Source organism: Gallus gallus, chromosome 28 (assembly GCF_016699485.2).
Source record: "Gallus gallus isolate bGalGal1 chromosome 28, bGalGal1.mat.broiler.GRCg7b, whole genome shotgun sequence".
Lineage (NCBI taxonomy): Eukaryota > Metazoa > Chordata > Aves > Galliformes > Phasianidae > Gallus > Gallus gallus.
In genome coordinates this window covers 1,345,040-1,373,007 of record NC_052559.1, presented here as the reverse complement: position 1 = coordinate 1,373,007, position 27,968 = coordinate 1,345,040, and the positions used below count along the sequence as shown (strand labels likewise).

General features: G+C 50.9%; 2 protein-coding genes across 8 annotated transcripts; one reads left to right on the top strand and one right to left on the bottom strand.

Moving 5' to 3' along the window:
- Nucleotides 1–5: 5 nt before the first annotated feature.
- LOC121107721 (translation initiation factor IF-2-like) lies at nucleotides 6–5,457 on the bottom strand. Its single transcript, XM_040653592.1, has 2 exons — nucleotides 5,446–5,457; nucleotides 6–3,900 (listed from the first exon to the last, which is right to left on the bottom strand). Exons 1-2 carry the CDS (start codon nucleotides 5,455–5,457, stop codon nucleotides 2,743–2,745), a joined length of 1,170 nt encoding a protein of 389 aa, XP_040509526.1. The 3' UTR covers nucleotides 6–2,742.
- Nucleotides 3,708–26,220, top strand: ELAVL1 (ELAV like RNA binding protein 1). Of its 7 annotated transcripts, none has more exons than XM_046904532.1 (7): nucleotides 3,708–3,787; nucleotides 7,629–7,812; nucleotides 15,415–15,518; nucleotides 15,789–15,942; nucleotides 19,661–19,796; nucleotides 23,402–23,515; nucleotides 24,632–26,220. In XM_046904532.1, the coding sequence occupies exons 2-7, from the start codon at nucleotides 7,641–7,643 to the stop codon at nucleotides 24,954–24,956; spliced, it is 1,005 nt and encodes a 334-aa protein (XP_046760488.1). In that variant the 5' UTR covers nucleotides 3,708–3,787; nucleotides 7,629–7,640; the 3' UTR covers nucleotides 24,957–26,220. The 7 variants fall into 7 exon arrangements, with proteins under 7 accessions (XP_046760488.1, XP_015155153.1, XP_046760490.1 ...); XM_015299667.4 differs by having other exon boundaries at nucleotides 19,571–19,796; XM_046904531.1 differs by lacking the exon at nucleotides 3,708–3,787 and adding an exon at nucleotides 4,044–4,307 and having other exon boundaries at nucleotides 19,571–19,796.
- Nucleotides 26,221–27,968: the final 1,748 nt, after the last annotated feature.

Here is a 27,968-nt window from a genome sequence, read left to right as displayed (position 1 = left end):
CCCAACATCAACCCTATTCCCAACTCCAACTCCAAACCCAACCCAACCCCAACAGCAACTCTAACCCTCATCCCAACCCTAACCCTAACCCAACCCCAACTGGGAATTGGGGGAACAGGAGGGAATGGGAGGATTGAAGGAAACTGGGAAATTAGGAGGAATTGGGGGGGAATAGGTGGGAATTAGGGGGAACTGGGGGGAGTTGGGGGATTGAGGGAATTATAGGGAATGGAATTGGGGCTATATGGGGGAAAATAGTGGGAATTGGGGGTAATTGATGGTAATTATGGGGGTAATTGGGGTAATTGGGGAGAACAAGGAGTAATTAGTGGGAACTGGAGGTAACTAATGGGATTTCATGGGGTAATCAGTGTGAATAGGGGGTAATTGGGTGTAATTGTTGGGAATTGGGGATCAATTAGTGGGATTTTGTGGGAATGGGGGATAATTAGCAGGAATCAGGTGATTAGGGTGAATTAGGGGTAAGTAGTTGGAATTGGGTAATTAGTGGTAATTGAGGGTACTTAAGGATAATTACGGGGAATTAGTGGGAATTGAGTGTGTAATTAGTGGGAATCAGTGATAATTGGAGATAATTGGTGAGAATGAGTGGGAATAGTGGTGGTAATTAGTGAGGAGTATAGGTAATTTGGGGATAATTAGTAAGAATTGAGAGATAATTAGTGGGAATTAGTGCTAATTAGGGGGGTAAAAATGGGGGAATTAGTGGGATTTAGTGGGAATTGGGGGTAATTAGTGGGGGATCAATGACAGCTGGGGGTGATTAGGGGTAATTAGGGGCAATTAATTGGTAATTATTCTGTAACTAATGGTAATTAATGGGTAATTAGTGGTAATGGGGTAATAGTGGGTAATCATAGCGTAATTATGGGGTAATTAGGGTTAAATGGTTGAAATTAATGGGTAATTAGTAGTAATTGTGGGTAATTGGTCAGGGAAGTATTGGGGAGTTAGTGGAACTTTGGGTAACTGGTAATTGGTAATTGGGGATGATTATGAGTGGTAATTAAGTGGTAATTAGTGTCATTTTGTGATAAATAATAGCTAATCAGTGATAATTAATGAGCAATTAGTTGATTAGCTGACTCCACTCATGAGTCATCCCCACACCGACTATGGGGTCTCAGCCCCACATCTCTCAAGGCCACTGTTGCCTCTCTTGTGCCACCCTTGTGGGCTCCTATGGGGCCGAGAGCAGCTGTGTCTGGGGCCTGCAACAGGCGTGGGGCAGACACGGGTGTATTATGGGGTGGTTATAGGGTCTATGAGGCGGTTATGGAGTGGCTATGGGGTCTATGGGGTAGTCATACGGGCTATAGGGTGGATAGGGGGTCTATGGGGCAGTTATGGGGCCTATTTGACCCCACTGACCCCAGCCCCACCCCCTGACCCCTTTCTGACCCCACTGCCATTCTGGACACGCCCCCTTTGTTGCCCCGCCCCTTTGTGACCCCGCCCACATCCCATTGCACCACGTGGGGGGCGGGGCCTGCGGGCAGTGGAGGAAAGGGGCGTGGCCTGAGGAGCAAGGGGGCGGAGCTCTGTGGAGGGCGTTGCCAGGGGGCGGGGCCACCCACATACTGTCTCCGCCTCCCGGGCTGCATGTCAGTGGGCGGGGCCTAACGGGGCGGGGCCTGAGGTGGGCGGGGCCTCGAGTACAGGCAGTGGGGCAGGCTGTAAGGGGGCGGGGCTTAATATGGAAATAAATGGGAGTGGGATGGGGATGTGGGGGCTGTAGGGCACATGAGGAGGGTTGGCTGGGGATCTATGGGGCATGCTATGGGGCACGTTATGGGGCAAGGTATGTGAGAGAAGACGACGTAGTGGGTTATGGGGTGTCTATGGGGTGGGCTGTGGGGCGGGCTATGAGGGGTACATGGGGCAAACTGTGGGGGCGGTGGGATGGGATAGGAGTATTCAGTGGGGCAGGTTATGAGGGGTACATGAGCCAGAGTGTGGGGGTATGAGGTGGGATTGGGGTATGGAATATGGGGACTATGGGGTATGAACCAGGGGTTCAGTGGAGCAGGGTATGGAGTTGGTTTGGGGGCTCTGTGGGGCAGGAGATGGGGCAGGGTGTGAGGATCTATGGGGGTATATAAAGGGCCTGTGGGGCAGGATATGCAGTGGGCTTTGGGTAAGGCTATGGAGAACCTATGGTGGTCTATGGGACAGGGTGGGAGGTATGGGGGTTATGGGGGGGGGTATGGGCGTATTTATTATGGGGCTGTGGGGCAGGGTGTGAGTCATGTGAACCTATGGGGTGGGTACATAGGGCAGGTTATGGGCGTGTATGGGGGCATATATGGGACAGGGTATGGGGACTATGAGTCAGAATACGTGGTGGGCTACTGGGGGGTTCTTTGGGGCAGGGTGTGGGACGGCCTATGGAGCAGGGTGTGTGTTGTCATCCATTGGGGTTTATGGGGCTGCACTGGGCAGGGTTGGGGTCTGGTGTGCGTGGCTCTGTCTGCGGGTCAGACCTCACAGCTCTTCTGCTCATCACAGCGGCGCACCAACGCGGGTTGTAGTTACGTTTCTCAGCTTAGGAAAGGGCAGAGTGGGTGCTGTTTGGGAACGGAAAACAACATCGCGTAACGCGGAGATGTTCTGATGTCCCTTCGGGGGATTTTGGGCTCAGCTCTTCCCATCGGGGCACTGCAGGAGGACCCGGAGCACAGCACGGCTCCCGCTGCAGCTCACTCCTGCCCCAGGTGGTGTTCAGCTCCGCTGTGCACACGCGGCGTTACTGCACTGCTGCGCTGCCCGTGCAGAGGGGCGGGAGGCGCTGAGCGGCAGCGCTGTCTGCGGGATCTTCCGCCGCGTTTCTGATGGGATCAGTCTGGGAGGGCGGCAGTGGCACAGCCCCTCTTCTCGCCTACAGCAGCGATGGGCTCTGGGCTCCAGGCCCCCTTCCTCACCAACCAAGGGCAGCGATGGGCTCTGGGCTCGCGGTTCTCCTCCATGCCATAGGCAGGCTCCAGGCCCCCTCCTCCTTGTCCTCAGGCAGCAATGGGCTCTGGGCTCAGAGTTGTTCTCTGTGCCCACAGGCAGCGCCGGGCTGGGGGTCCTTCTCCTCGCACTGGCAGTGATGGCCTCTTTAGCTCCGGGTCCTTTCCTCTTCAACAGAGGGCAGCTCTGGGCTGGAGGTCCTTCCCCTCCTCGCCCACGGCCACCAATGGGCTCCGGCCGCCTTCCTCCGCAGCCGCAGGCAGTGATGCAGTTGGGGCTCGAGGTCCTTCTCGTCGCCCTCGGGCAGCGCTGTGCTGCAGCCCCCTTCCTGCCCCTTCCTGCCCGCCCGGAGGCCGTGATGGGTTCCGGTCCCTCTCTTTGCCCGCAGGCAGCGCTGAGCTCCGCGCTCGCGGTCCGTCTCCTCCGCGCCCGCAGCAGCGCCGCACTCCCGCCGCGCTCCCCGCAGCGCCGCGGCCATTTCCGGCGCCGCCCCGCACAGCCGCGCGCCGTCCGCCCGCGCTCCCGCCGCTCTCCCGCACGGCCCCCCCCTCTCCTCTCCCCCCTCCCCCGCGGTACCTCCGGGCCCTCCCGGGGGCGCCCACCCCGGCGCGGCGCCCCTCCCCCCGCGGCTCGCTGCCGCCGCGGGACGGACGGCCGGGCGGACCAATGAGACGCGGGGCACGTGCGCGCGGCGTCCAATGGCGCTCGGCGGGCGGGGGCGGGGGGGCGTGTCCGGCGGCGCTGCGAGCGGCTTGTTGTGCGCGCTGCGGAGCCGTTCGCCTCCCGCTGCACGGCCGCGCCGAACCGCAGCGAGGTGAGAACCGGCCGGGCCGGGCCGGGGGGGGGCGGCGCCCGCGGAGCTCCCGGCGCTCCAGGGCGGGGCGGAACGCGGCGGAACGGGGGCGGCGGGGATCGGGGCGGCGAGGCCTAGGCTCGGGCCTGCGGGGGAGAGCCGGGCCTGAGGGGGGAGGGGCCCGGGGCGGGCGGGGCGGCGGATGGGGCGCGGGGGGGGGGCGGGGAGGGGCGGGGCGGCAACGCGCTGCGTGCGGGGCGGCGGGGCGGCCGCGGCCGGGGACGGATGCGCGGCTCGGAGCCGCGGGCTCCGCTCGGGTGCGGGCGGTGGGAGCGCTGCGCTCCGCCCTTCGCCCCGGCCGTGCCCGGCGTTGCGCCGCGCGGGGCTGCGGACGGCCGCCGATGTGAGCGCGGAGCCGGCAGAGCTGCGGGGTTCGTGCGCTGCTGAGGGGCGCTGACGGGACGCGACCGACGTGCAGCGCTGTGAGCCGCGGGTGTGCGGGCTGCGGGCCCGGCGGGCTGCGCTGCGCCCTCACCCGGAGGTGCTGTACCCCTATGGAGGTGCTGTCCCCCGTCCCCCCCCCCCATGGAGGTGCTGTACCCCCCCGGAGGTGCTGTATCCCTATGGAGGTGCTGTACCCCCCCGGAGGTGCTGTATCCCTATGGAGGTGCTGTACCCCCCCGGAGGTGATCTGTCACAGAGTTGCTTGGAAAGGACCATCCCGATCATCTGGTTTCAGCCCCCGGCTGAATAGGTGCAGGATTTAAGCTGCTTCTGTTGAGCGTTATTAGGAGGGGAGGGTGGGGGTGAGCGGTGCTCCAAAGGCGGGCGCTCATTGTGTGTGTGTGTGCACCTTTGCTGTTCTGCTTTCTTTCCCACTACTGGCTGTGGTTTCTCTTTTGGCCTTAAGCTCCGCTGCCTCTGAGTGCCACTATAAGCACAGGGAATGGCACTCACTGTGTGGAGGTGGGTGAGGATAACTATGAGGCGCTCGGAGGCCTTTTGGGGCAAATGTGATCGTTGTGGAAATGCCCCTTGGGGGCACGGAGGGGTAAAGAGTGTGGAAATGTGTGTTGGGTTTTGGTAATGGCTGCTGGTGGTGGTGGGGGGGAGACCTTTTTGGCGTTAGAACTGTTGGCATCTTCAACGCAACCAAACTGAAGCGGTGGCGAAAGGAAATGTGTTCATGCCAGGGTTGCAAAGGGGGGAAAGAAATGAGTGGAAATCCATTAAAGCTGAAAGCTCGGAAGGACCGGCAAGGAGGCGCGATGGGCTCCATGGGTGGCTGAGCAAAAGGAGCTTCAACACGTATGGGTTCAGCAACTTGTGTGGCCTGACAGTGGGCAGGGATCCTCCTGGTGGTTAAAGGCAGTTTGGAGGGGACCCCCATATGAGCGTGTTTCAGCAGCTGCCTTGCTTGGGTTTATTTCTCCCTCCAGAGGAAGCGGATCCCAGATGCAGTATGGATGCCCTGTGCCACCAGCCTGCACTGCGCTCCATGGGGAGGGGTGTGTGTGCAGGGTGCCAGGGGGGTCCTGGGGGAAGATCCGTGGTGTTTGCAGAGGGATGTGGATCAGGAGGTGGGGCAGCAGCATTCAGGCTGTAGAACACTGAGAAATTCATCTTTTCTCCTTCTCCTGGGGGCACGTAGGCCCGGCCGTGCTGTTCTGCATCCTCACGGTGATCTCCATAGGGGTGCGTTGTTCCACCCCTGTGCCTCGATTGGACTGTTGCTCCTCAGTGCAGTCTCTTGGCCGCAAAGGAAGCTCTGCTTCATCAAGGCTGTGTTGGAAATGACTTTCCTGGTGGGGTGGAGCTGATGGGAACTCACTGTGCTCTGCTTTGCCTTGCGGTGTGCGTGGCACTGCCATGTGCTCAGTGCGGGGCTTCTCAGCCCCTCTGCACCCACCCCGTGTGGCTGTGGGGCTCTGCTTGGTGCTGCCCTTGGTGTAGCAGTGTCCTTCTTGCCCTCTTTCAGGTGTGGTCTCCAAGGAAGCCCGCCCAGCAGCCTCCCTATTGAGCAGTAGAGCAGTGCCCGGTCCAGATAGCAGTTTGTTGTTTGCCTCTGAGCCGCCCTTGGCTTGTGGGAGAGGAGGCATGTCAATAAGCATTGTCCCTCTGCTGAAGAACGAGGAGGGGGACTTTGTATGGCCCTGGAGTTCTCCTTGAGGTCAGCCAGCGCCGTTAGGGGCCAACACTTGAGACTGAAGTTGGCCCAAGCAGAGCCCCACCAGCACCGCTTGGCTCAGTGCAGCCCCTTCTCACTCACCAGTGCTCTCCTGGGCCAAGTGTCAGCTGTCAGTGTAGTCTGTGATAAGTGTCAGTTATTGGTGTGGTCTGCAGAGACCAGGGAGGTGTTCAAATAGCTCTGATCTTCTTGTGCTCAGCTCCACTGGCAGCCTGGGTGGATGAGAAGTGCTCCGTGGCTGGAAAGCAAAGTGCTGTTGTGACAGCACAGAGCTCACTGCTCATGGGAGAGCGGTTTCCCTCTTGGGTTCTGCAGTAGCTAACGTGCTCATGTTATCATCTATCACCTGTTTTGGTGTCTGCATCCAAATCTGTGAGCCCGTTCCTGGGTCAGCCTGGTTTGTAAGTTTGCCTTCTTAGCAAACCTCTGCATCAGCAATGCCCTGGGCACTGTGTGTTATCACGGGGAGATGGAGGTGAGCATTGCAGGCTGTGCAGTGAGAGGCCGTGGTGGTACAGTGGTTTCAAGCTGATAGCCACTTGCCAAAGTGCTGTCACTTCTGCTTAGTGCCACGTGCAGGTCTGGGAGCTCCGTGCTTGGCAAAATTGCCTTTCAAGAACTTAGAAAGTGTCTCAGCCACCTGGCTCCATGGCTGCAGTGAGGCGAGCATGGAACATCAGGTGTTGTGGTGTCCTGGAGCAGAGCAGGAGCCCGGGTTGTGAGCCTGTGCCTGTGTGCTTCTGGCACAGCTGGAAGGGGACCTGTGCTTGCTGTACAGCTTCACAGTACAGCCGAGACAGTCTGACAGCTCAGGATACAGAAGTGAGGAGTATCTTGCTTGGCTCCTAGCTTCGCAGCTTCTCCCCTTGCTCTCCTCTCCTCTGCTGTTAGCTCCTGTGCTTATCTTGCTGCAAAGAAAGCAGCTTAGAGCTGCTGACGCAGCATAACCGCTTCCCTCCTGCCACGGTTTCCCACTGCCCCCATGGAGCAGATGCCTGTCCTGGGGGCGGGTGAGGGTTTGCTGCTGTTGGCATTTGAGATGTAGAAATGTGGGGCTCAGAGGCTTCTCAGGGCAGAGTGGCAAAACGCCTTCCATGGTTTGCTTCATCCCATCCTCACAAAGCAAGGGGTTTGGTCTCAGTGTGATCTGGGCTGTGGGTTTCGAATTCACACAAGCCTGGTGGCGGTTTGTTCCCAATGGTGCGCTCCGTTATTTGTTTGGGTTTTTCCCATTAAGAACACTGACTCTCACAACAGGCGTGAAGCAAACGCTCGGTGTTACTCAGGAGATGTTGGAGGACTGAAAGTCTCTCTTCCATGACAGTATTCCCCCTCTGGATATGGGCTTTCTGACTGTAACTCTGCTGCTGTGACCATTGGGTCTGTAGCGACGTGCACTGAGAGCTGCTGCCATCCCTTCGCTTTGCACTAAAGGAGGAGCTGTGGGAGCTGTGCGGTGTGCCACGTGGTCCCCTGAAATGCCATTTGAAGGAATGAATTCTGGGAATGTCAACAAAAAATAGTTTTGTTTTACGAGTGGGGACAAATATGCGCCGTTGGAACAATGGCTTTTTGTCTGAAGGAACCGCTCCGACGTGGGGCAGGTGGAGGAAGTTTGGCTCCTTCTGACACGGAGCTCTGCAACTCGTTTATGTGGGTCTTTTCTCTTTGCAGATACGTTATAAGATGTCTAATGGTTATGAGGATCACATGGCTGAAGATTGCAGAGATGACATCGGCAGAACAAATCTAATTGTGAACTACCTCCCCCAGAACATGACGCAGGATGAGCTACGGAGCCTATTTAGCAGTATTGGCGAAGTGGAATCTGCAAAGCTGATTCGGGACAAAGTTGCAGGTATGACATAAGAACAATGAATTGAACTCGCTGGAGCCCTTGTCTGGGGGGCAGTTCAATGTGCAGTGTCTCCGTGTTGCTGTGTGTCTGTGTGATCCCAGTAGTGATGTGCATCCATAACGCCCCATGCACGGCGCTTAGTCCTGCAGGATGCTTCAGACTAAATCCGGAATCTTTCTGTGCAATTCATTGTGATTCCTAACCTGGAGCACCAGGATGCATACGTATTTCAAGCAGTCTGAATTTGATCCCTGGCGTACCTATTTTCTTTTGCAGTCAGAGCTTTTTTGGCACTGATTTCCTTGCCTATCAGGAGGTGAACTCAGGATATAAATGATCAGTGTGTGAGTGTGTAGCAGCGAAAAGACACACAGTGTGTGTGTGAAACAGTGTTGTGGGCCAGCTGTTCTTCAGGCATTTCACTTGTAAGCCCTTGAAGTGGGATTGTTGGTCGTTGCTTTGAAAACAACAGGAGGAATGGAGTATTTCATTAGTGAAACATAATGTGTGCATGGGAGCAGACAGAGCTGGGTCTGTGAGCTCTGTGTGGCTGCAGGAGCTTTTTGCATGTGCTGTCAGTGTGCTTTAACCCTCGCACTGTTTGGCTGTGTGTACAAACTGTGGTGATTCCTGCTCAGAACTCACAGAACCTTTGGTGCAGTGGGAGATGGAGGTGGTTATTGCAGTGAATGATGAAGTGTTGGTGCTGCTCGTGGTGTGCAGGCGGCTGTGCTGTGGGGTTTTCTGTTCCGTGCACTCAGTACTGCAGAATGTGATACTGATTTAAATCATCATCTGATCCATATCAAAGAGACCTGAACTATTTCACCATGAAAACCCCAGGAGAGTGGGTGAAACGCATGAGAGTTCTTGCCTTGCTCTCACTGACTTTGTTATGCTCTTGAGAGTAGAAATGAGAACTGCATAACAAGAAATGTGAAATGTATTTTCTCAGTGGCTTTGTATGTGTGCTCATCTGGAAGCCAGAGCCCAGCACTGCTTTACCTGGTGATGCTTTATCAAAATACATGCCTAGGGACAGTATGAGTGAGTTCCTCGTGAAAATAATGGCTTGAAATGCAGTTTTCTTAGAGCATGTGGGTAGCTGAGCTTTCAGCCTAGGTGGTGGTGTACAGTTTGAGATGCTGAGAAGTGGAGGCTCACTTTGGAGGCTGTTTTGCAAGGAAACAAGGCTGCTCGGGGGAACGGTTGGAAGCCTTTTGTTGTATGTCAGCTGGCCTACACCTCCTGCTGCTGAGCAAGGCCAGGTCTGTGTGCTATGGAGGAGGAGGGGCTGGGGGGTCTTGCAGTAGATTTCTGCTTTCCTGCGTTCGGCTGACCCTGCAGGGCTCTGTGGCAGAGGCGCAGAAGCACAGAACAAAGCGTGTGGCCCCATGGCCGGGCAAGTGGGCAGGTTGTAATGCTGGCACAGGAGGCAGTGGGGCGGGAGGGGTGGGGGAGGTAACCTCGTGTTCTGTGGGAATCAGACCTTTCAGTTTAGCTGCCTTTGTTGACTGTATTTATTTAGTTAACAGCAGCGTTTGGGCTTGATGCTTATTTGTCACAAGACAGTGGTGATGTGTGTTTTTTCCTCAGTCTTTGTTAATGAAACACGCGGGGCAGAAAGTCCCTTCTGCCTGATTGATTGCAGTTGTTAATGATTTAGTGAACTCTCCCCAGCCTCCTGCAGAGCCATTGCAGATCGAAGACTGGCTGCTGGAAGCGTGGCCATACGTTTGCTTTGTTGGTCAAGCTGGGATAACTTCATCTTTATTTCTGCAATAACCATAAAGAGAAGCGCCCTGCCGGCCCTCACTGATGGCAGCAACGAGGTGAGCTGTCGGTGTCTGCATTCTCCACTTCATCCACCACGTTCCTGAGTGATTCCAGACATCAGTTTGCTTTGGCTGTGAAGAGTGCACCGGCGATCAGATCAGCATCTGTGCTCTTGCAGCCAAACCTGGCACTGCAGCTCGCTGTGCTTACATCCGTGGTGAACGTCGCATCCAGGATTTTCACACACAGAAGACTCACAGAGTATTGCTCTTTGTGTCAGACTTGAAGGCCAGCACTGCTCGGAGCCCCGGGGAAACGTTAGAAGGTCACTGCCCAATATAGTGTGGCACAGTGTCAAGTCTGAGATGTTACTTTTTGCTGTTGTGTCTCCCGGCCTTTTTTAGTTATCGCTGAGGCCTGCAAGTTGCCACTGACCCAGTTCAGCTGGAGACCTCTCTGTGAGGCTACGAGCACCGACGAGCCCTGTGGTTTGTCTGGCCTTTCTGTGCTGATGAGGCTGTGACATTCCGAGGCTGACTTCAGACATACTGGTCCCAAAGCTGCGCTCTGTGCTGATCCCTACCCAGCAACACGTGTGCTGTTACCTGCTGCCATGGGTGGCTCTGCAGGGAAATCGCATCCTGTCCTGTCCTTTGCATCAGGAGTGCTTGGATGATGTGCCAGCACATCCAGATTTTGTGTTTCCAGCCTGTTGTGCTGCATTGTTCTTGCAGGCGAACACTGAGCCGTTTCCCCTCGTTCTGCAGCTGGACCAAATGCTGGAGCTAAAAATTAACATCCTGCGAGCGTATGTTTTTGTTGCAATCTTCCCTCCCCTTGCAGGACTGCTGACACTTGCAAACCTGACAGCCCTAGAGCTTTGGAACAGTTGGGTTAAACTTTTCCCACAGCCTCAGCTGCCCATGGGATCGGTGCTGTGCCCCTATGGGAGTACCTTCTGTGTGCTGCTCCACAGCAGCGCTCTGATGGCCGTTGGTGTGGCTGCAGGAGGGAGGCATCATGTTCTTCCCTCCATTCCTGGAGTCTTACACTGCTTGAGGAGAGAATAATGCATCTACGCTTGGAATAAAGGATGTGATCCATCAGAGTGCACCAGAGTCTCTGCCTGTACCCGTCAGCTACCGAAATCTGGCCATGCCTGTGACTATACTGGGAGGTGATGGCAGAATTCCTTGCAGGTTCTGCACGTTGGAGCATTGCAGCTCACAGCCACACACCTGGATCAGCAGCTCCAGGACAAAGCTTTCCCTCTGTTGTTGCTGGAAAGGTGTGGAGCAGAGTGGGCATTCCAGGGTGACTTATTGATCACAGCTCAACTGCACTGCCGACATGCGTGCTAACCCGTTGCTTACAGGATCAGTTCTAGGTGGCTGGAATTACAGAAGCCAGCATGATGCTCCTTCTCATTACATCTCTTCTGGAAGGCCCTCATAAAAGTGGTGCAACCCAAACCAGAAGCAGACACCTCTTAACACACGGAGGGAAGGAAGGCGTTCCGCGCTGACAGGCAGCACGTCTCTGTAGCTCATGTGATGGGATGACTGCTCATGCTGCTGTCACTTGCTGTTCCTTTCCAGTCTACTAACAGAATTCTTAAATATTCGTGTCTCCTGGAAAGGATTCAAGTATTCTGTTTGCCTGAAATCGTTCCCTTCTGCATGGGAAACAGCCACAGCCTTGTGCAGTTCTTGTCACTGTAACCGGAATGCTCCGTTACCCCGGGTTTTTTTAAGGCAGTCTTTGGTTATCTTAGCACTGTGTGCGTGTGCTTGGAGACACTGATTGCTCTTCATCATACGTAGGAACGTGAAGTCAGAAAGGCCCGCGCCGATAAGCATTGTATGAAGGGCTCTGCTTTACTAAAGCAGACGTCTTCCTTTGCCCTTCTACTTTTCCCTCACCAACCCGACAGAATGAGCCACGTTGTGAAACCTTTAATCGTGCTCTGGTGTTTCTGAGCGTGTTTGTGGTTGGAGTTATTGCCCCGCATCATCTTGGAGCGCTATCATTCTCTTCCAGCGAAGAAGTACTTTCCATTCCAACAACTGATGAACAAAATCTGTCCTAAAGCTTAAAGAACTCAGATTTTATGGTAGGTTTTCAGGACTTGGAGCTGTTGTTCTTACTGCAGATGGTCCAAACTTCCAACGTGGTGGTGATGGTGGTGTCCCCAGAGCTGTCCCTTGGACCCAGGGTGAAGTCCCGGCTCGTGCTGAGTTGGCTTCGTGCTTTGTGATGTTTTTATGTGGAGTGTATGTTTGAGCTGCTGAAGTCAAGATGAGCCACGGCTGCTGCTCTTCCCATGTTCACAAACCCAGTCCTTCTATCAGAAGGTTGGCCGGGTGCGAGTATCCCCTGCTGATGCTCCCACTCATATCTCTTGGCTGCTCACCCATCCCCAGAAGACTTGCTCCATGACTTTCCTGGAACCACGATGCCAGCCAGCCTGAGTGGCCCTCTTGCTTTCTATTGAAGATGGTTTGCTGGCTTGCTCTTCTTGGAATTCTGAACCTCCATTCAGCTTTGGCTCTCCTGCCACCAGGTGGTCTGTTTCTGTTTCTGATCTTCATTCTCTCACGGACCACTGCTTCTTCCATCTCCTGTATGCTGCTTGTTTGCATGGCAGCTCTGCCATGAGTTCCCTGCTCAGCCACACAGCTCTTCTGACGCATCCACTCCTTTTCCCATGTTAGGCCCTGTTCTCGTAGGCTTCAGCAGGCGGTGTTCCCAAGCCTTAGCATCCAATGCTGCCTCCCAGACCCGATGAGATAATGGGATTTGGGGATGTGTTTGAAAACACTTGTTTCTGACTAAGCCTCCAGCGTCTGAGCTTTGGGATCTGGTTGCCAGCCACGTGCTGGGAAATGTGAGATGATGAGGGCTGTTTCTGTGCCATCCGTTGCCCAGCTCACTGCACAGATGCCTTGTTCCGTACGAGCTGGGTCTGCATGGAGCTATGCAGCCTCTGCTGTCCCAGGGCACAGCTCCATGCAGCGGGCCAGCAGTGGCCGGTCAGCGTGCATCATCACTGCTTGCTTAGGTCTCCATTCTTCAAATTGCTAGCTTTGATTTTCTTTAATTAAACAATTTAGTGAGCCGTGGCCACGAACACCTGAGGAAACGAGCTCAGCAGTTACAGAAGTAACTTCTCCATGTGAAGATGTATGCATGGTGGGACAGAGGCTGAGGATGAGCTGTGAGCTCGGCTGCCATGCAGACTTCCTGTGCCTCTGGATTCATTGCACCACATGTGTTGTTTTCCTCTCAAAGAGCTCTGGTAATGACGATTCAAATGGGAGTGGATTTCTTCCAATGGGGTTGGCAGTTCCTAAGTCCTCTTTATCTTCTCATTAGCTCAGGGTGCCCACAGGAGTCCAATGTGACAGCACTCTGTATGAACCCAGTGGAAGGCAAACAGTGCCATGTGAAGCAGCTGCTCAGCACTTGGTTGTGCTGAGCCAATGTCTGCTGAGCAGTGGGGCTGTGCTGACATCACCTTCTGCATGCAGAGGAGATAAAACACAGGGATGAAGGAGAAGGATCTGCATCATGTGATTCCATTCGGGGGTAGCAGTCCCACCCCCTTCTCATTCTGTGCTGGTTGGAGAGAAGCCATCAATTTCATTTTGCAACGGCTTATCTTTAGTTTGTAAACTGGATTCTGGAGCTGAATGCTGCCCTAGCAAGGCCAAGGGATGCTCTGCCCTGAAAGCCCATCTGGGTGCTGTCATCTGAACTGCCTTATCTTCTTGCAGGGTGTTCTGATCAGGAGTTGTCACTGAGAAGTGGGAAAGGCGCGGAGTTGTGCTCAGGTGAAGACAGAACAGAAAAGACATGGGGGATGTGGTCACTGTATGTGCAATTGGGGGCCAGGCAGTAGGAGGGCTGAGCACGGAGGACAGCATTCCCACAAGAACAAGTGGGTATAAAGTAAATAGGGATAAACTCGGAGCCGCTTTTAGAAATGGAGAGCTTTGGAGGGGGATTTCTGGGATGCGCTCTCAGATTGGAGGCATTGGGCTGAAAACCCAGCAGCTTTTCCTGTGAAGTTCCTTCTGTAGGGGAGGGCAGTGGGTATGGGGTAACTGCAGGGGCTTGGCCGGGGTGGTGACTTCTGGTCCTCTTTATCCACGAGCACTGTTACGTGTGTATGGGATAAAAACAAAAGTAAGTAGCTTAGCCTTCCTGGTCACTGATCTCAGGCAGCGCATCAACACTTAAGCCATCCAAGGCTCTGCAGGACAGCTGCTGGCCAAGGCGCAGCAAATTCCTCCTGTGTTATGGGGACTGAGTGCAAGAAAGCAGGGAATGACGTTCACCTGCTCTGCACCGAGGGCAGCTTGGCAGGGCAGTGCTGCACTGGGGGCTGCTCAGCCCTGGTGTGGCAGGCAGAGCTCTGGCTGCAGCTCGCCTCACCCAGGGATGTATCCTGGATCTTTAGGGGCTGTTTCCAGGATCAGGACGGGGTTCTGCTGATGTGGCTTTTGTGACAAGCTGGGGCTGCAGAACCCTGCCTGTGGGAGCAATCCCTGCCTACCATCTCTGCCTGCTCCCTCTCGGGCTCATCTTTGTTTTCTTAGGTTAGTATGCTTGGCTCCAGGTGATCAATGTGTTTCTAATTGATAAATAATGTGTTTTCTTCATTAGGAGGAAAAACTCAGATAAGCAGTTGTGGACTAACTATCTGTGACTGGGATTTCAGAGCTGTGCCTCATCACAGTGTGCATTTTCTGTTCCATTTGCCAGAGTTATCTGTAGACCTTTCAAAGTGAAAGGCACAGGGGAGAGCATCTGAGATCTTCCGTTGTGTTTGTTTCTGTGGCAGAGTTAAATATCAGAGGAGGTGGGTGTCAGTGTGTGCTCTGTGCTGGTGGAGGTGTTCTAATGCAGGCTAAGAGGGCAGGGTGCTGCTCCTGCACGAGGGGCTGACTCGGAGTGGATCTGGCATCTTTCAAGAGCAAGCATAGAAATTAACGGGGGCTGTTTATACAACGAAATGGGCAGCGTGACGTTAATGGGGTTTACGTGAGCTGGTGATATATTGCATCTCACAACAAAGCAGATGAAGGCAGAAATGTGCCAGGCAGATCTTCCTTGCCAGCAGAGGCTGCTGCAGAGCCAAACGGGGTGGTGAGGAAGGGCTGATGGACAGGAGAGCCCCTAATTGGGGAGCCTGCATCCTGGTGCTGCAATATCCAATGAAACGCCCTTTACCTGAAACGTTCTAAAGAGTTTTGCACTGTTGCTCTCAGATTCTTTTCATAAGAGTTAAGCGTTGTCTGCAGGGCTACTTTTGCTGTCACACCTCAGCTCTGCCCTGGTTTGGGGCCCTGGCTGCTCGTTAGCTCCATGGACACGTGAAGGAACGAGACCTTTTTCTCTCTTGTCTCCAGGAGCAAAGGTTGAACCGGAGCACATAAATGTGTCACTTGGTGGCTGCTTACCCAGGAGTTCGTCTGCTGACACCTTTCACTTTCTGCTCTTGAACTGCAGGACTGTGTACTTGTGCACTTTGCTACACCCCATGAAGTTTGCAGCACTGCTCAGTATTCAGTCCTGAGTTTACAGCTGGTGGATCGTTGTCTGAGATGAGCTGTCCTCCAAGGTGTCTGAAGCAGCAAATAAGAGCTTGGGGTTCTTCCATACAACGCATACCAACCTTGGGAAAGTTCTTTTGGTGTATTTAAATATTTGCACGATGGATTATGTTGGAGTTCGTTTTCCTCCTTTGCATTTCCTTTAGTTCTGGTAGTGATAACTCTCTTTGGCAAGGACTGATTTAAAACAATATGTTCTTCCCCGCAGGACACAGCTTAGGCTATGGTTTTGTGAACTACGTTACTGCAAAAGATGCAGAAAGAGCAATAAACACACTGAACGGCCTCAGACTGCAGTCAAAAACGATCAAGGTAGGACACAGAGATGAGTCTATGACAACAGCATTGCAGTGAGCTTGTAGTCAGAATGCTCATTGGTTCTGGTGGTGGGCTCTGGTGTGGGCATGATTCTTCCTTCTGCCCTGGCGGTTTTCTTTTGCCTGTCTGCCTTTCCTGAACTCCAAACAACAGAAGCTTGCATTGTTCAGCAGGGTCTAAACACAACTCATGACAATAAGCTGCTCTCTCGATTTAAATAGACCCTCTTTTTATATTTAACGTCAACGATTGCTTTGTTTCAAGGTTTCCTATGCTCGTCCAAGTTCTGAAGTTATCAAGGACGCTAATTTATACATCAGTGGGCTCCCGAGGTCGATGACACAGAAGGATGTAGAGGATATGTTCTCACGTTTTGGGCGCATCATCAATTCCCGTGTGCTCGTGGATCAAACCACAGGTGGGTCCGACTGCATCGGCCGGGTGGGACTGTGATGCACAGCACCTCCAGTCCCTGCGCAGAGAGTGGCAGTTCCTGGGCTGATTTCAGACAGTTTGGTTCATGTATGGCAAACTGTGGCACCTGCTATCAGCCACTGACATGAGTGGGATGCACTGTCCTTTTTTTTGGTGTGGTCTTGGTTTTGGTTTCTGTTTGTTTTTAAGCACAAGGAATGGCCGAGGCTGCTTAAGCCCCATGCTGGGCTGCAGCCTGAGCTCCTCGCTTTGTGTTTTCACCACCAGTTGTACCAGGCTGAGCTGCTGCTTTGCCACATCTCTCCTGCTCTGACATTCAGCACAGTGTGCTCCTGCCACAACTGCTGGCCAGCATTTAATTCTTACGAACACAACTGCTATTCACTGATGAATACCAAACCCCCAGGTAGAAACACCGACGTGTTTCCTCCTTTATGCCAACTTGGAATTCACTCACACAGTTCTTTGATACTTAAAAACCAACCTGAGGTGTGGAACGATCCTCTGTGGTTACTGTGGACCAGAAGAATGAACCTCAGACCTGAATTACTGCCCTGGAATTTTCTGAATGTTATGGCTTAAAAACAAAACCAAAACAACCACCACCAAAACGCCCCAAAGGACAAAGAAATTACTTTGTTAATTGCTGAGCTCAGGAGGGACCAAAGCTGACTTGGTGTTACGAATGTGTTTTCAGTTGTAATTTCTTACCTCGTGATTTCCAACTGTATGACTGAATGGTTTGGCTTATCGTGTGACCTCAGCACTCTGTGGTTTTTCCAGCAGCCCATCTGTCACTTAGGAATTTGGAAAGTACTTCTGCAAATACACTCTGTCGTTAATAAGATGTGCACTGTATTAGGATAGAAGATAAATGTGGGATTACTATAATTAGGTGAACTTATACACGGTAGCATGCTTGTTTATACATATTAGTTAAGGAGCAGCTTTGATCTCTATGAGGAATGGACTGCAATTGAGCGTGGGCAGCCAGCAGCTCCTGGTGAGGTTCACCTGACTCAATGTGAAAGTCTTACCATGTACATAGGTTGCTCCAAAAGTAATGCCTCCTATTTATCTCTATGGAAACTACAGCTGACACAAGGAACATCATAATGCCATCTGATGGATCACATTCTCAGCCACAAGATGCTGTTTTTCAGCGTGATCACCACCATTAGCTATGCATTTTCCCCAGCATGAACAAGAGCTGCATGCAGCGCTTCTTCTGGTCTGCAGCAGTGGAGGTGATGCACTATTTCACAACTGCCATGATGGCATCATTGCTAGGAAGAGTCCACCTTTCACCAGCCCCAACAAATGGAACTGAGAAGCCCCAAATCTGGGCTATGCAGTGGGTTCACATCACATTCCCAGCTGCAGGCTGTGTCTTGAACTTCTTCAGTAGGGGAAGCCATGTATCATGCTCCAGGGACTGCTGGTTTGACTATGGCTGGTAGAGGTGACACCACCTATTGTCAGCAGTAGTGATGCAATCCAGGAAACCATCACCTTCAGCCTCGTGTTGGTTCAGCAGGTCCTGGCAAACTGGCATACAGTATTTCTGTTCCTGTGTGAGTAGTTGTGGGACTCTCCTGGCTCAGCCTTTGTGATATCCCGACACTGCCACCATTCCTTCGAATACATTGAAGCCAGTGTTCAATTCCATATGCAGTTCCCAGTTTGTGCAGATGAGCTGATCAGGATGTTCTTCATTTCATGGTATAGCAGCTGCGTGCCATCTGCAGTGTGACTTCTCTTTCACATCACTGCCCCACTTCTGGAATGCACCACCCACCCCTCACTGCATTCCCATCTGCTGTTTGGTCTCCAGTAAACACACCGTAAGGATCAATGAGCGTTCCTGGGACATGCATGGCAACAAAATGTAATGGGATATTGGTGGGAAGGCTCATCCCCTACTGCCATCCCACCAACATCCGCCCCTGAGATTGTGGACCAGCAACATGAAATAGGAGGCATTACTTTCAGAGCAGCCCTTGTGCCTCCCTCAGAGCTGGTTCCCTGTGCAGGGAACTGCTGCTGAGTGCTCTGGTTTGATCAGGCACTGTAAATGGGAATGCAGGTGAGATCTGGACGTCCAACTGCAGGCACTTCCAAGCTGAGCAAAAGAATCCCATCCTTCCTATCCCGGGTAGAGAAGGATTCATTTCCTCTATGTGATGCCTGTATGGGTCTGAGCTAGTTGTCTAGGTCACAGCTGTAGGTAGAAGCAAGAAAGAAGGCACAGAAAGCTTACTGCTGGAAGCGTCCCAAGATAGCTGCCCTCCTCTGGCTGCCAGCAGATCCCTCATAGCTCTGTCCCACTCAGATGCCTCTGTAGAGTGAGGTGGTGGATGTTGTCAATGAGCCTCCCCAGGAGTAATTCTGTTTCTGCTCACCCTGTTGGGGAACAGCACTGTCTGGTTGTGTCCACCCAGAACGTGCAGCTCCTGACACAGGTGGTGGTCAGCACGGTGCGTTGCTTGGAGAGTGCATTTCAGGTTTCATTATGGACACATCACCCGGGCATCTGTTCCTGGACTGCACACCTCCATGGGTGCTCCGCTCTGCGCCTGGCTGGGGCTGTGCTTTGGGGCTCACCTCCAGCAGAGGCCGTCCTCCAGCTTCCAAGGCCTGCTCTGTTCCAGGACAAACTCCCTGCTGTATCTCAGATGAACACCAATGAATCGAGGCAGAAGTGCAGTGACTCCCTCTGTGCGATGGTGTGCCTGATGGCATGCAGTAAATAGGATGAGATGTCATTTACAGACATTATCCCACTGCCCTGAGCACAGACATGCCTTTCCTCACACCATTCTGGGGCAGTTTGAGGGCACAGATTCCCTTCTGCTGGCCACGTCCCCACATCACACTGTATGCCTTCCCTAGCGCAGAGGTAACCACGCTCAGTTCTGTTGGGTGTGATGTGGTCATTCACGATGCAGGTGTTCAGAAACACACATCATTGCTTCAGTCCCACTACTGAAATGAGGGACCTGGCATGTGAGAAACCATGCATCCTTATTACGGAGGGTTAAACACCTCCAGTTACACCTCCTGCTGTGGTCTGCAAGTGTGCCTTAGGGCTGGAAAACTGAGAATGTTTGGAAAATCAGTGCCAATTTTGTATTTGCAAATGATTTCTGGTGATACGGTGATCAAAACCATAACGAGCTGTGTGGTTTCTTTGTTCTTCTCCCCTTTGTGGGGTTCTTTTTGAGGAGGGATTAACTTCTAACGCCTTTTGTTGTTGTTAATGGGAAATGCCATTTGGTGCTCCATGTCATGCAGTTTTACCAGTCGGATTTTCTTTACCTTTAGCACATGGCAGGAGTGGACCTGCTCTGGTTGGTAGCACTGGAAGGAGCACATTGGTTTGCCTTTTGATCCTTGGTTGTGTGTGTTACTCTCTAGCTGCTGATGAACCAACCGGTGGTAAACGCAGACAACTCGAAAGCTACGACCGTAGAGATTTTTAACCTTTTAATTTTTACTTTCAAGATTATTTTGCGTTTATCCTGAATTTCATTTATTTGTTTTGTTGTTTTTTTTTTGTTTGTTTGTTTGTTGTTGTTTTTTTTTTCTTTCTTTATCGATTTGGTTAAAAGGTTTATCCAGAGGGGTCGCATTTATCCGGTTTGACAAAAGGTCAGAAGCAGAAGAGGCAATTACAAATTTCAATGGTCACAAACCCCCAGGTTCCTCCGAACCCATCACGGTGAAGTTTGCAGCCAATCCCAACCAGAACAAAAACGTGGCCCTGTTGTCGCAGCTGTGCCATTCACCAGCGAGGCGGTTCGGAGGGCCGGTCCACCACCAGGCGCAGAGATTCAGGTAGGTTAGGAGGGATCCTGGTTGCAGCTGCATGCCGAGTCTCCTCGTTGCAGCGCTGTGCAGCGTGATGTAAATGGATTGCTGAATTAAAAAGACGATGAAAAGTGAATCCTTACTTGTAAAACTTGTGTTAAAGCCAACGGAGTGAAGGCGCAGACAACTGCGTGTCGCTGCGGCTCAGCGCGCTGCAGGTGCCCGTCTCAACAGATCCCCATTCTGTAGTCCATATATCTGAATGCAGATATACTTCAGCAGCTTTAATTAAAGCTCTGAACCATTGGTTCCAGCAGAGGGGGAAAGTTAGCAGATCACAGTAAGTTAGGAAAACCGTGTGTCTGATGAAGAGGTTGGGTGGGGTTTCTACCTCCGTCTCCTCCTCGTGGGGTCAGGCGGATTGCTGGGGCATGGCAACGTTCCTCTGCTTCCCAAGCTGTGGAAGTCATTGTGCATTTTGCCTCTGAGATTTGCTGCAGCTGCTTTGAGTTTGAAGAGACTGAATTTGGATTTGAGTTGCCTCAGTTGCTTAAGGGACGCTGATGGTTAGCTGTGCTCTGGAACACGAGTTATGCTTGCTGTCCTGCAGATGAGACGCTGGCTTTGTTCCGAGGCGTTCCTGACAGTTTGAGAATATTCTTGCCCTGTTGAGAATTGACATCTGTTTTTTTCCTGAGCTATGGATTAGCTCAGCAACACCTGGACTGCAAAACGCAGGGCACTCACTGCAGTACCAGCATTGTGGTGACCATAGCAGAGCTGTTAAGAAGAGCCAGGCACAGCGTGTCTCCAGCAGGAACAGGGCTTCTGTCATCTGTTACCTTATAGGACACATAAGAAAAAACCTTTTATGGTGTGATTGGACACTTGGAGAGACTGCCATCCCCAGGCAATCTCATTCCCTTCTGCTGTAGTGGAGTGGGTTCCATGCAGGCACTCCCAGCTCGGAGCTCTCCTGAAGCTCCAGCCCTTCTATTGCATTCTCTCTCCTGAGCAGCTCCTGCTCTCTCTCCTTGCTCCTGGAGGAGGAGTGGAGGATGTTCCATTGGGTTGGCCGAGGTAGCAATGGAGTGGATTTGGGTTAGGGCTTGCTGCTCTGGGCAGGTAATGGAGCTGAGGTGAAGCTTCTCCCCCAGAAGAGTGATGAGATGCTGGAATGGGCTGCCTGGTGAGTGGTTGGTCACCATCCCTGGAGGCGTTCAAGGAACATGTAGATGTGGTACTGAGGGACGTGGTTCAGTGGCAGTATTGGTGCTAGGTGGATGGTTGGACTGTGTGATCGTGGAAGTCTTTTCCAGCCTTGGTGATTCTACAGTTCTGTGATTCTTTAGAAGTTTGGCCAGCACATCCACTATCCCACATGCATTATTTCTTCCCACCCTTGAGGCTAACTGCAGGGGGCTGGAACTTGATCCTTGAGGTCCCTTCCAACCCAAGCCATTCTACAGTTCTGCGATGCTGATAGTTACAGCAGTTGATGCTGTGTTAAAGCTTAGGGGCCATGGCTTGGGCTGGGCTTTGTCTGCTTTCTGGAGTGTACAAATGAGACGATAAGCTGCCCCCAGAGAGCTCACAGCCTGTAGAAATGATGCTTGTGTCCACCACTCCAGAGGCTGAATGCTTCAGCTAGCATTTTGATTACACTCCGTCTCATTCCATCATACGATGGAAGTTAAATCCAGGATTAAGCCTTTAGTATCTCTAATTTGTAATTATTAATTTCCTACAGATATTGCTCAGATCCTTTCTTGAACATTCCACTAATCCCTTCTAGTTCCTGCAGCGTTTGTGGCTTACGGCTCACATCAGGGGCTGGCCTTCGTGGGCAGTACATCTCTGTGTGTTGAACTCTTCAGGAGTCAGGCTCCTGAAGCTGAAAACTCAGACCACAGTCCCCAGCTGCCCTATGTACTCTTCTACATTTTGCAATTTTTATGCTAGAAGGATGTTTTTTGGTTTGGGTTTGGTAGCTTTTTTATTTCTTCCGAATCTTGAAAATAGTGCTAGGTAAGCTGAAGTACTTCAGGCTTGTTGAGAGTTAGAGCTTAAGAATGTAACTTTGGAGATGGTGTTCTAGCCATGTTTAAAGTAAGCCCTGAAATGTATTGAAGATGTGGAGGTTGGTGGCCCTGCCTGTGGCTGGGGATTGCAACCTGATGATCCTTGGGGTCCCTTCCAACCCAAGCCATTCTATGATTCAGTCTGTTTCATAGGAGTTAGCAAAGGGGTATGTGTATAAACTTGCAAAGTAAAAGCTTACAAATAAAGAGTAGGCTTACAGTGGGGCTGTGCCTCAACCTGGCAGGCAGGTTCCCTGATGGGGGGGGTGGAAATGAGGGAGGAAAAACAGCAGCACTTAACAGCTGAGATAAAAGCTATTTGCTAAGACAGAAAAGAAAGAGAAATACATGTATTATCACCATTGCTGCTATGTATATTACTGCTTACAAGTGATGCACAGTGCAGTTGCTCACCTCCCATTGGCCAATGCCCAGCCTGCCCCCAAGCAGCGGCTGCCCCCAGCAGTACAGGTAGGACACCCCTCTGGCCAGTGCAGGTCAGCTGTGATGGAGCTGTTTGGGTTTTGCTTGTTTTGATAAACCTGAAACATTTCTGTGAGTCAAAAAGCTGAAAAAGGAGAACTTGTTTGAAAGTAATTGTGCTCAAAGCACAGCACTGCTTACTATTTCCCGTGATTTTGCACGTTGTAGTTCTAGGTTTGTTGTCCTCTGGCTTTCAAGCCCCATCTCCTTTGCAGCACATGTTGTGGTGGGGTCTTGCTGGCCTGGGGCTTTGTAGCAGGCAGGTGCTGCTGGAACCAACACTGCATGGCTCTGAGCTCAGGGAATTCCTGCACACAGCGACCCAAGACTGGTGATCTGTTGAGATGAACCTTTTCCTGATAGGAATTAAGATAAGCAGGTCATTACTCACATGGAAGAGTTACAAAGTTGAAAAGTGTCTGTTGGGGGAAAAAACAAAACCCAAAAAACTACAAGGATATGAAGCATGCCAACAGAGGAACGTTTTCATATGAAAGCAAAATAAATGCTCAGTAGATGTCAGAACTACGTGGGTTAGCGCGTTTCATTCGCGTTCTGCTCCTCTTAACCACTTTCTCAGTTTTAGTGCAAGGATTCCCAAACTCGGATGTGCTCGGGGTTGGCCAGCAGTGGCAGCAGCAGTGAGTACGTGCAGCCTGAGCTCAGGGGCGGCCACACCAGCAGCAGGCCGGGCTGCAGGCAGCAGCGGTGCCGAGAGGGGAGGGCTGTGCCCCCGCAGGCTCCCCCTGGGCCAGGAGGGTCTCCCAGCTCAGCTGCCCTGGGAGGTGAGCTCTCCTGGAGAGCCGGGGCTGCGGGAGGGGGCCGAGCTGTTCTCTAAGTGTGAGTGCACCCACCTGCACGCAGCGCTGAGCATGAGCTGGCTGCCCTGCCTCTGTGCGTGCTGTGCGGCTCTGCTCCCTGTCCTCCTCGTTCACGCTGCCGTAAGCCTTCTCTTCTATGCGAAGGCAGCTCCTGTCTTCACACAGGGTGAGGAAAAAGTCAGCGGGGAAGTGTTGGGCGCCGCGTGCTGTGCTCGCTGCCCAGACATGCGTTCCCTGTTTCCTCCAGGTCAGCAGAGAATCAGGATCTGCCACCGCCATGTCCTTGGCAGAGAGCAGCACGTGTACCGCATTTAAGTGGTTTGCATATCACCAGTGGTACACCACAGTTTGGGAACCCCTGGTATAGTATAATTATATTTCTACAATCACATGGCCTCACATTTTTATATAATACATAAGCAAAAGGGATCAAATGGAGGTTTTCTGCTTTAACTTTCACATTTCCTGACCTTTGAGCGCTTAGCTGTGCAACTGTAATATTGCATTAAGATGTCCTAAAGCTCTGAATATCCAGGATGGAGAGCAGAAATAGAAGATTAAGAGGGGACTGATGTGTGGGTTATGGGAGAAAAGAAAATAATACAAAGCAAGATATAGCAGAAAATAATTGTTTCTTCTTACTCAGATGCCAGAGGGTAGATTTAAGGAGAGCGGGCAGGTGGTTGTAAGATACCCAGTTCAGTCAAGTCAGATGAGTTCAGGGTATGGAGTTGGCTTAAAGCGGATGAGAAGAGAACCGTAAATACTTGGTACAGAAAACCATGTCCTTAAAAGTCGTTTACGGTATTTACATTTACATCTACACTGCAGTTAAGAGATGTATATACCTGGAATTAAGGAATGATAAACCAAAATGTCAGTTCTGGAGCTAGAAGCATGGGGCAGCCCAGCTGCCGAGGATGGCCTGGGGGAGTATTTTCTTGGTTCTGTTTTTGTTCTGATCCACAGAAGGAGATTGAAATTAGCACATGCACAAATGCTACTCCTGAAAGAAACCCTTGGACTTACAGGGTTCCCAATGTGCTACTGCAGTGCCAAAAAAAAAAAGAGAGGATATTGGCACAGCCTCCTGGAGCTGAGGGTAGCTGGGGGGCAAGCTGCGCTCCAGGAGGGGCTGCACAATGCCCTGCACTCCAGCAGTGCTGCACTGGGTTCCAAAGGTTGATCCGAGTCCCTTGTGAAGGTGATGGCGTAAACTTGCCTTGGGACGGTACCACAGCCTGCCTATTTCTAAGTATAGTTCCCTGTAGGTATAAGTAAAGCACGTGGAATACTAAACGTTGCTTCTCCTGGCAGCTGTCAATTTGGTTGATTGTCAATTTAACGCGTAAACGTTTCTTTCTGGCGGTTTTGATATCCATGTAGAAAATATTCATTCTCAGTCGCTTCCCATTCAAGTTGATTTGCTGAATTGAATTGAACTTTTACATGCAATATTGTGCTTTTTATTTGCTAGGTTCTCTCCTATGGGTGTAGATCACATGAGTGGGCTTTCTGGTGTAAATGTTCCAGGAAACGCATCTTCTGGCTGGTGTATCTTCATCTACAACCTTGGTCAAGATGCTGATGAGGGAATCCTCTGGCAGATGTTTGGCCCCTTTGGTGCGGTTACCAATGTGAAAGTTATTCGGGATTTCAACACCAACAAGTGCAAAGGTTTTGGTTTTGTGACCATGACAAACTATGAAGAAGCTGCAATGGCCATAGCAAGTCTTAATGGCTACCGCCTGGGGGACAAAATCTTACAGGTTTCCTTCAAAACCAACAAGTCCCACAAATAACTTGCTCGTGCTTTTTGTATGGAATAGATAATGGAGTGACAGAAGTTGAAACATTTTTGTTAGTGTAAAACTCATTTTGCGCCAATTTTCACAAGTGTTTGTCTTAGTCTAAATGAGAAGTGGAAAAGGTTTTATATTCTGGGATGCAACTGACATGTTCAAATGTTTGAAATCCCACAATGTTAGACCAATTTTAAGTTGCTTTAAGTTATTTCATTTAAAAACATGTTAAAAAAAAATAATAACAATCCCCTGAAATCTGAAGTAGATTGCATTTAACTAGACCCTCTGGATGGTGGTAAAATTGAAGCATGCTTTCACTTATGAGACTAACATTTGTTCCATTGAATGTTGTCTGCAAAAACTGGAATCTTCTAAAATCTATCAGGCTGAATTAATGGATTTGCTTGTTTCTCATGTTGTTGTTTTTCTCACCCATTCTCCTGACTCCCCCCCGACTCGCTAGTATGGAAGAAAAGTGGAGAAATACTAATGTTTTAGTTGACAGTAAATTAGTTTTGCCGATTAATACTCACTGCTACGTGTCGTTGAGGATTACGCTTTTATAAAGTCGAGGTCTTGTAAGTAGTAGCATGCCAGCATAACTTTTAACACCATTGATGAGGTAAGTTGCACACCAAGCAGTGGCCAAGCTGTCCAATTGAAAGGTTTTAGCAACATTTCCTTTTAAAGCCCAAACATTTTTAATAGGAACGGACCAAAGAGTTTCAAAGAAACTCCGGGAAGATTTCAGAGTCAAAATGAAACTCCACAAAAGTGTGAATATGTGTCGCTACGTTATCAAACTGAATCTCTTCTGTCCAGATATTTAATGCATGGTGCACTACTTACTGGTACATTATAACGCAGCAAGATACTCGTTTTCAAAGATCATTATAGTCTGAATTCCTTCGGTAGTTCTATTTTGTAAAGAAAAAAAGAATTTGTAAACATTTGAGCATTGTATTTCTCGCATCCCTTCTAATGAGTGCTAGATTTTTCTATTTTAATAGGATTTTGTTTTGACAACTAGCTTTACTTATTGAACACTCAGCAGAAAAGTACTTACGACTTGCAAGTTAGATATTAACAAAGAAAACCCTTTGATTTGTAGATTTAAAGATTAATCCCCCAAGTTTTCTGCAGACTGCCTTGAAACTTTGAGTTGTTCTGTTTCTGTTAATTTTCTTTTGCTTTTTTGTGTTTTTTGTTTGTTTTTACTTTTGCATTTAAGAACATTAAATTTGATTTTGTTTTGCTCAAATTTTGTTTTGTTTTTTATTTTCTGTTATTTTTTTGCTTAAGTATTGCACAAAACGTTCAGCTTTCAAGAAAGTGTTTTATAAAGAGCGTAGTTCCTCTTAAAGAGTCTTAATTTCATCCTTTGACAGATGAGTAGAAGAAAAAGGGATGTGAAATGAGAGCACTACAGTACATCTGTCACATAGAGCCTATGTTCCACGGGCTGATGTAACCCTGCGGTGCTCTTTGGTAGGAGGCCTGGGAAGGATTATTGGGTACAGGCCGTGTAAGGATGCTGTCCATGGTAGAGACGTGCTCTGTGCAACCTCCAGGTAGGTTCAGTTGCCAAAAATTAGGGCAAATGGTAAAACTGGGTCAGTTCTATTGCAGTGTCTCCTTTTTGTGTGAACCTCTGCCAGTCCCAAGCTGTGTTCCCATGCCAGAGGCTGATCCTGGCTGCCTGCAGCGCTTCCATCTCCTGCTGACCTTGCCTTGCATTGGAAGAACCTCACTTTCCTTCTTGCAGCAGGACGAGCAGTCTTCCATCACCCTGGGAAACCTACACCTTCATCTCTGTACACTGCAGCCTGAGAGCAGCTGAACTCACTGCCCAGCTTTGGTACTTGCCCTCAGCACTGCCTGGGAATTGCTGCTGCTGATAGTTCTGGCAATATGGATAGGCCTCAGCACAGCGAGCATCCTCCCACTGCCATTGTGTGCCGTGAACTAAGTGGTGTTTTGCCCTTAGCATGTTCTGCCTTGCCAGTCCTGCCCATCCTGCTTGCTCTCTTCTGAGAAGCCTCATACGGGGTACAGAATTCCAGTACAGGGTATGAAAGCCCAGTTTGGTGCAGTGGTGCTGTGTAAGATAGCGGCTGCGCTGGAGCAGTTCCCATACCCAAGCATGCTGTCTGCCATCCACTTCTGGCTGTTTCTTCCATCATCTGTTCCAGATGTTTCTGTGTTTATCATCCATTTATCACTTCAACAAAACCTTTTCTGGTGTACAAGAAAAGGTTTAGAAGCACTGTTGGGATTTCTCCCACGTTACAGTTGCGTAGTGTAGAGCAGTCTTCTTTCTGTGTCCCATCACCTAGTGGCCTTGCTACTTCACTGTTCCACTGGAGTGAACCTGAAATGGTTTCCAGTTTCCTCTGATTCTCTCTTGCCTTGTTTCATGTAAGATTTTTGTAACCAAATGGCAGCTGCTGCTTTATCAGTGGATCTCATGCTGAGATCCACACTTCTCAAATCTGACTTTGCATCCATAACCATTACAGGCATGCTGCTCTTCACACCACTGGTTGCTCACCAGCAGCCCCGTTCTCTTTAACTTTTCTTGGAGGCTTTTTGGCACCACTGTCATCCAACTGCTTCCTTTTTTCCCCATCTCCTATTCTTTACTAAATAAGAAGGAAATTCAGGATATTGTTTCAGTAGTGCTATTGAAGTTTCTCCTAAGAGATGTCTGATCCCGGACTCCTTTGGTAGTTGCTCTGAGAACAGTTACTGGGCAGTTTAGCTGAGCAAAGCATTGCCTCTTGAGTTAGGAAAGGAGGAAAAAAGTGTCCCACCATGACACCAAGAGCTGATGGTGGAAGAAGCACTTGGTCTGTTGGCTGTGCCATTCTCACAGTCAATAGGTGTTTGGCTTTAGCAGCTGAGCTCAAGAAATTAAGCCTATGTATTCATGATGCTTTTGGTCCTAAACAGTAACCTACACATTGTACTGGTAAAGGGTGGAAGGAAGCTGCTGGAAGTGGAAACTGG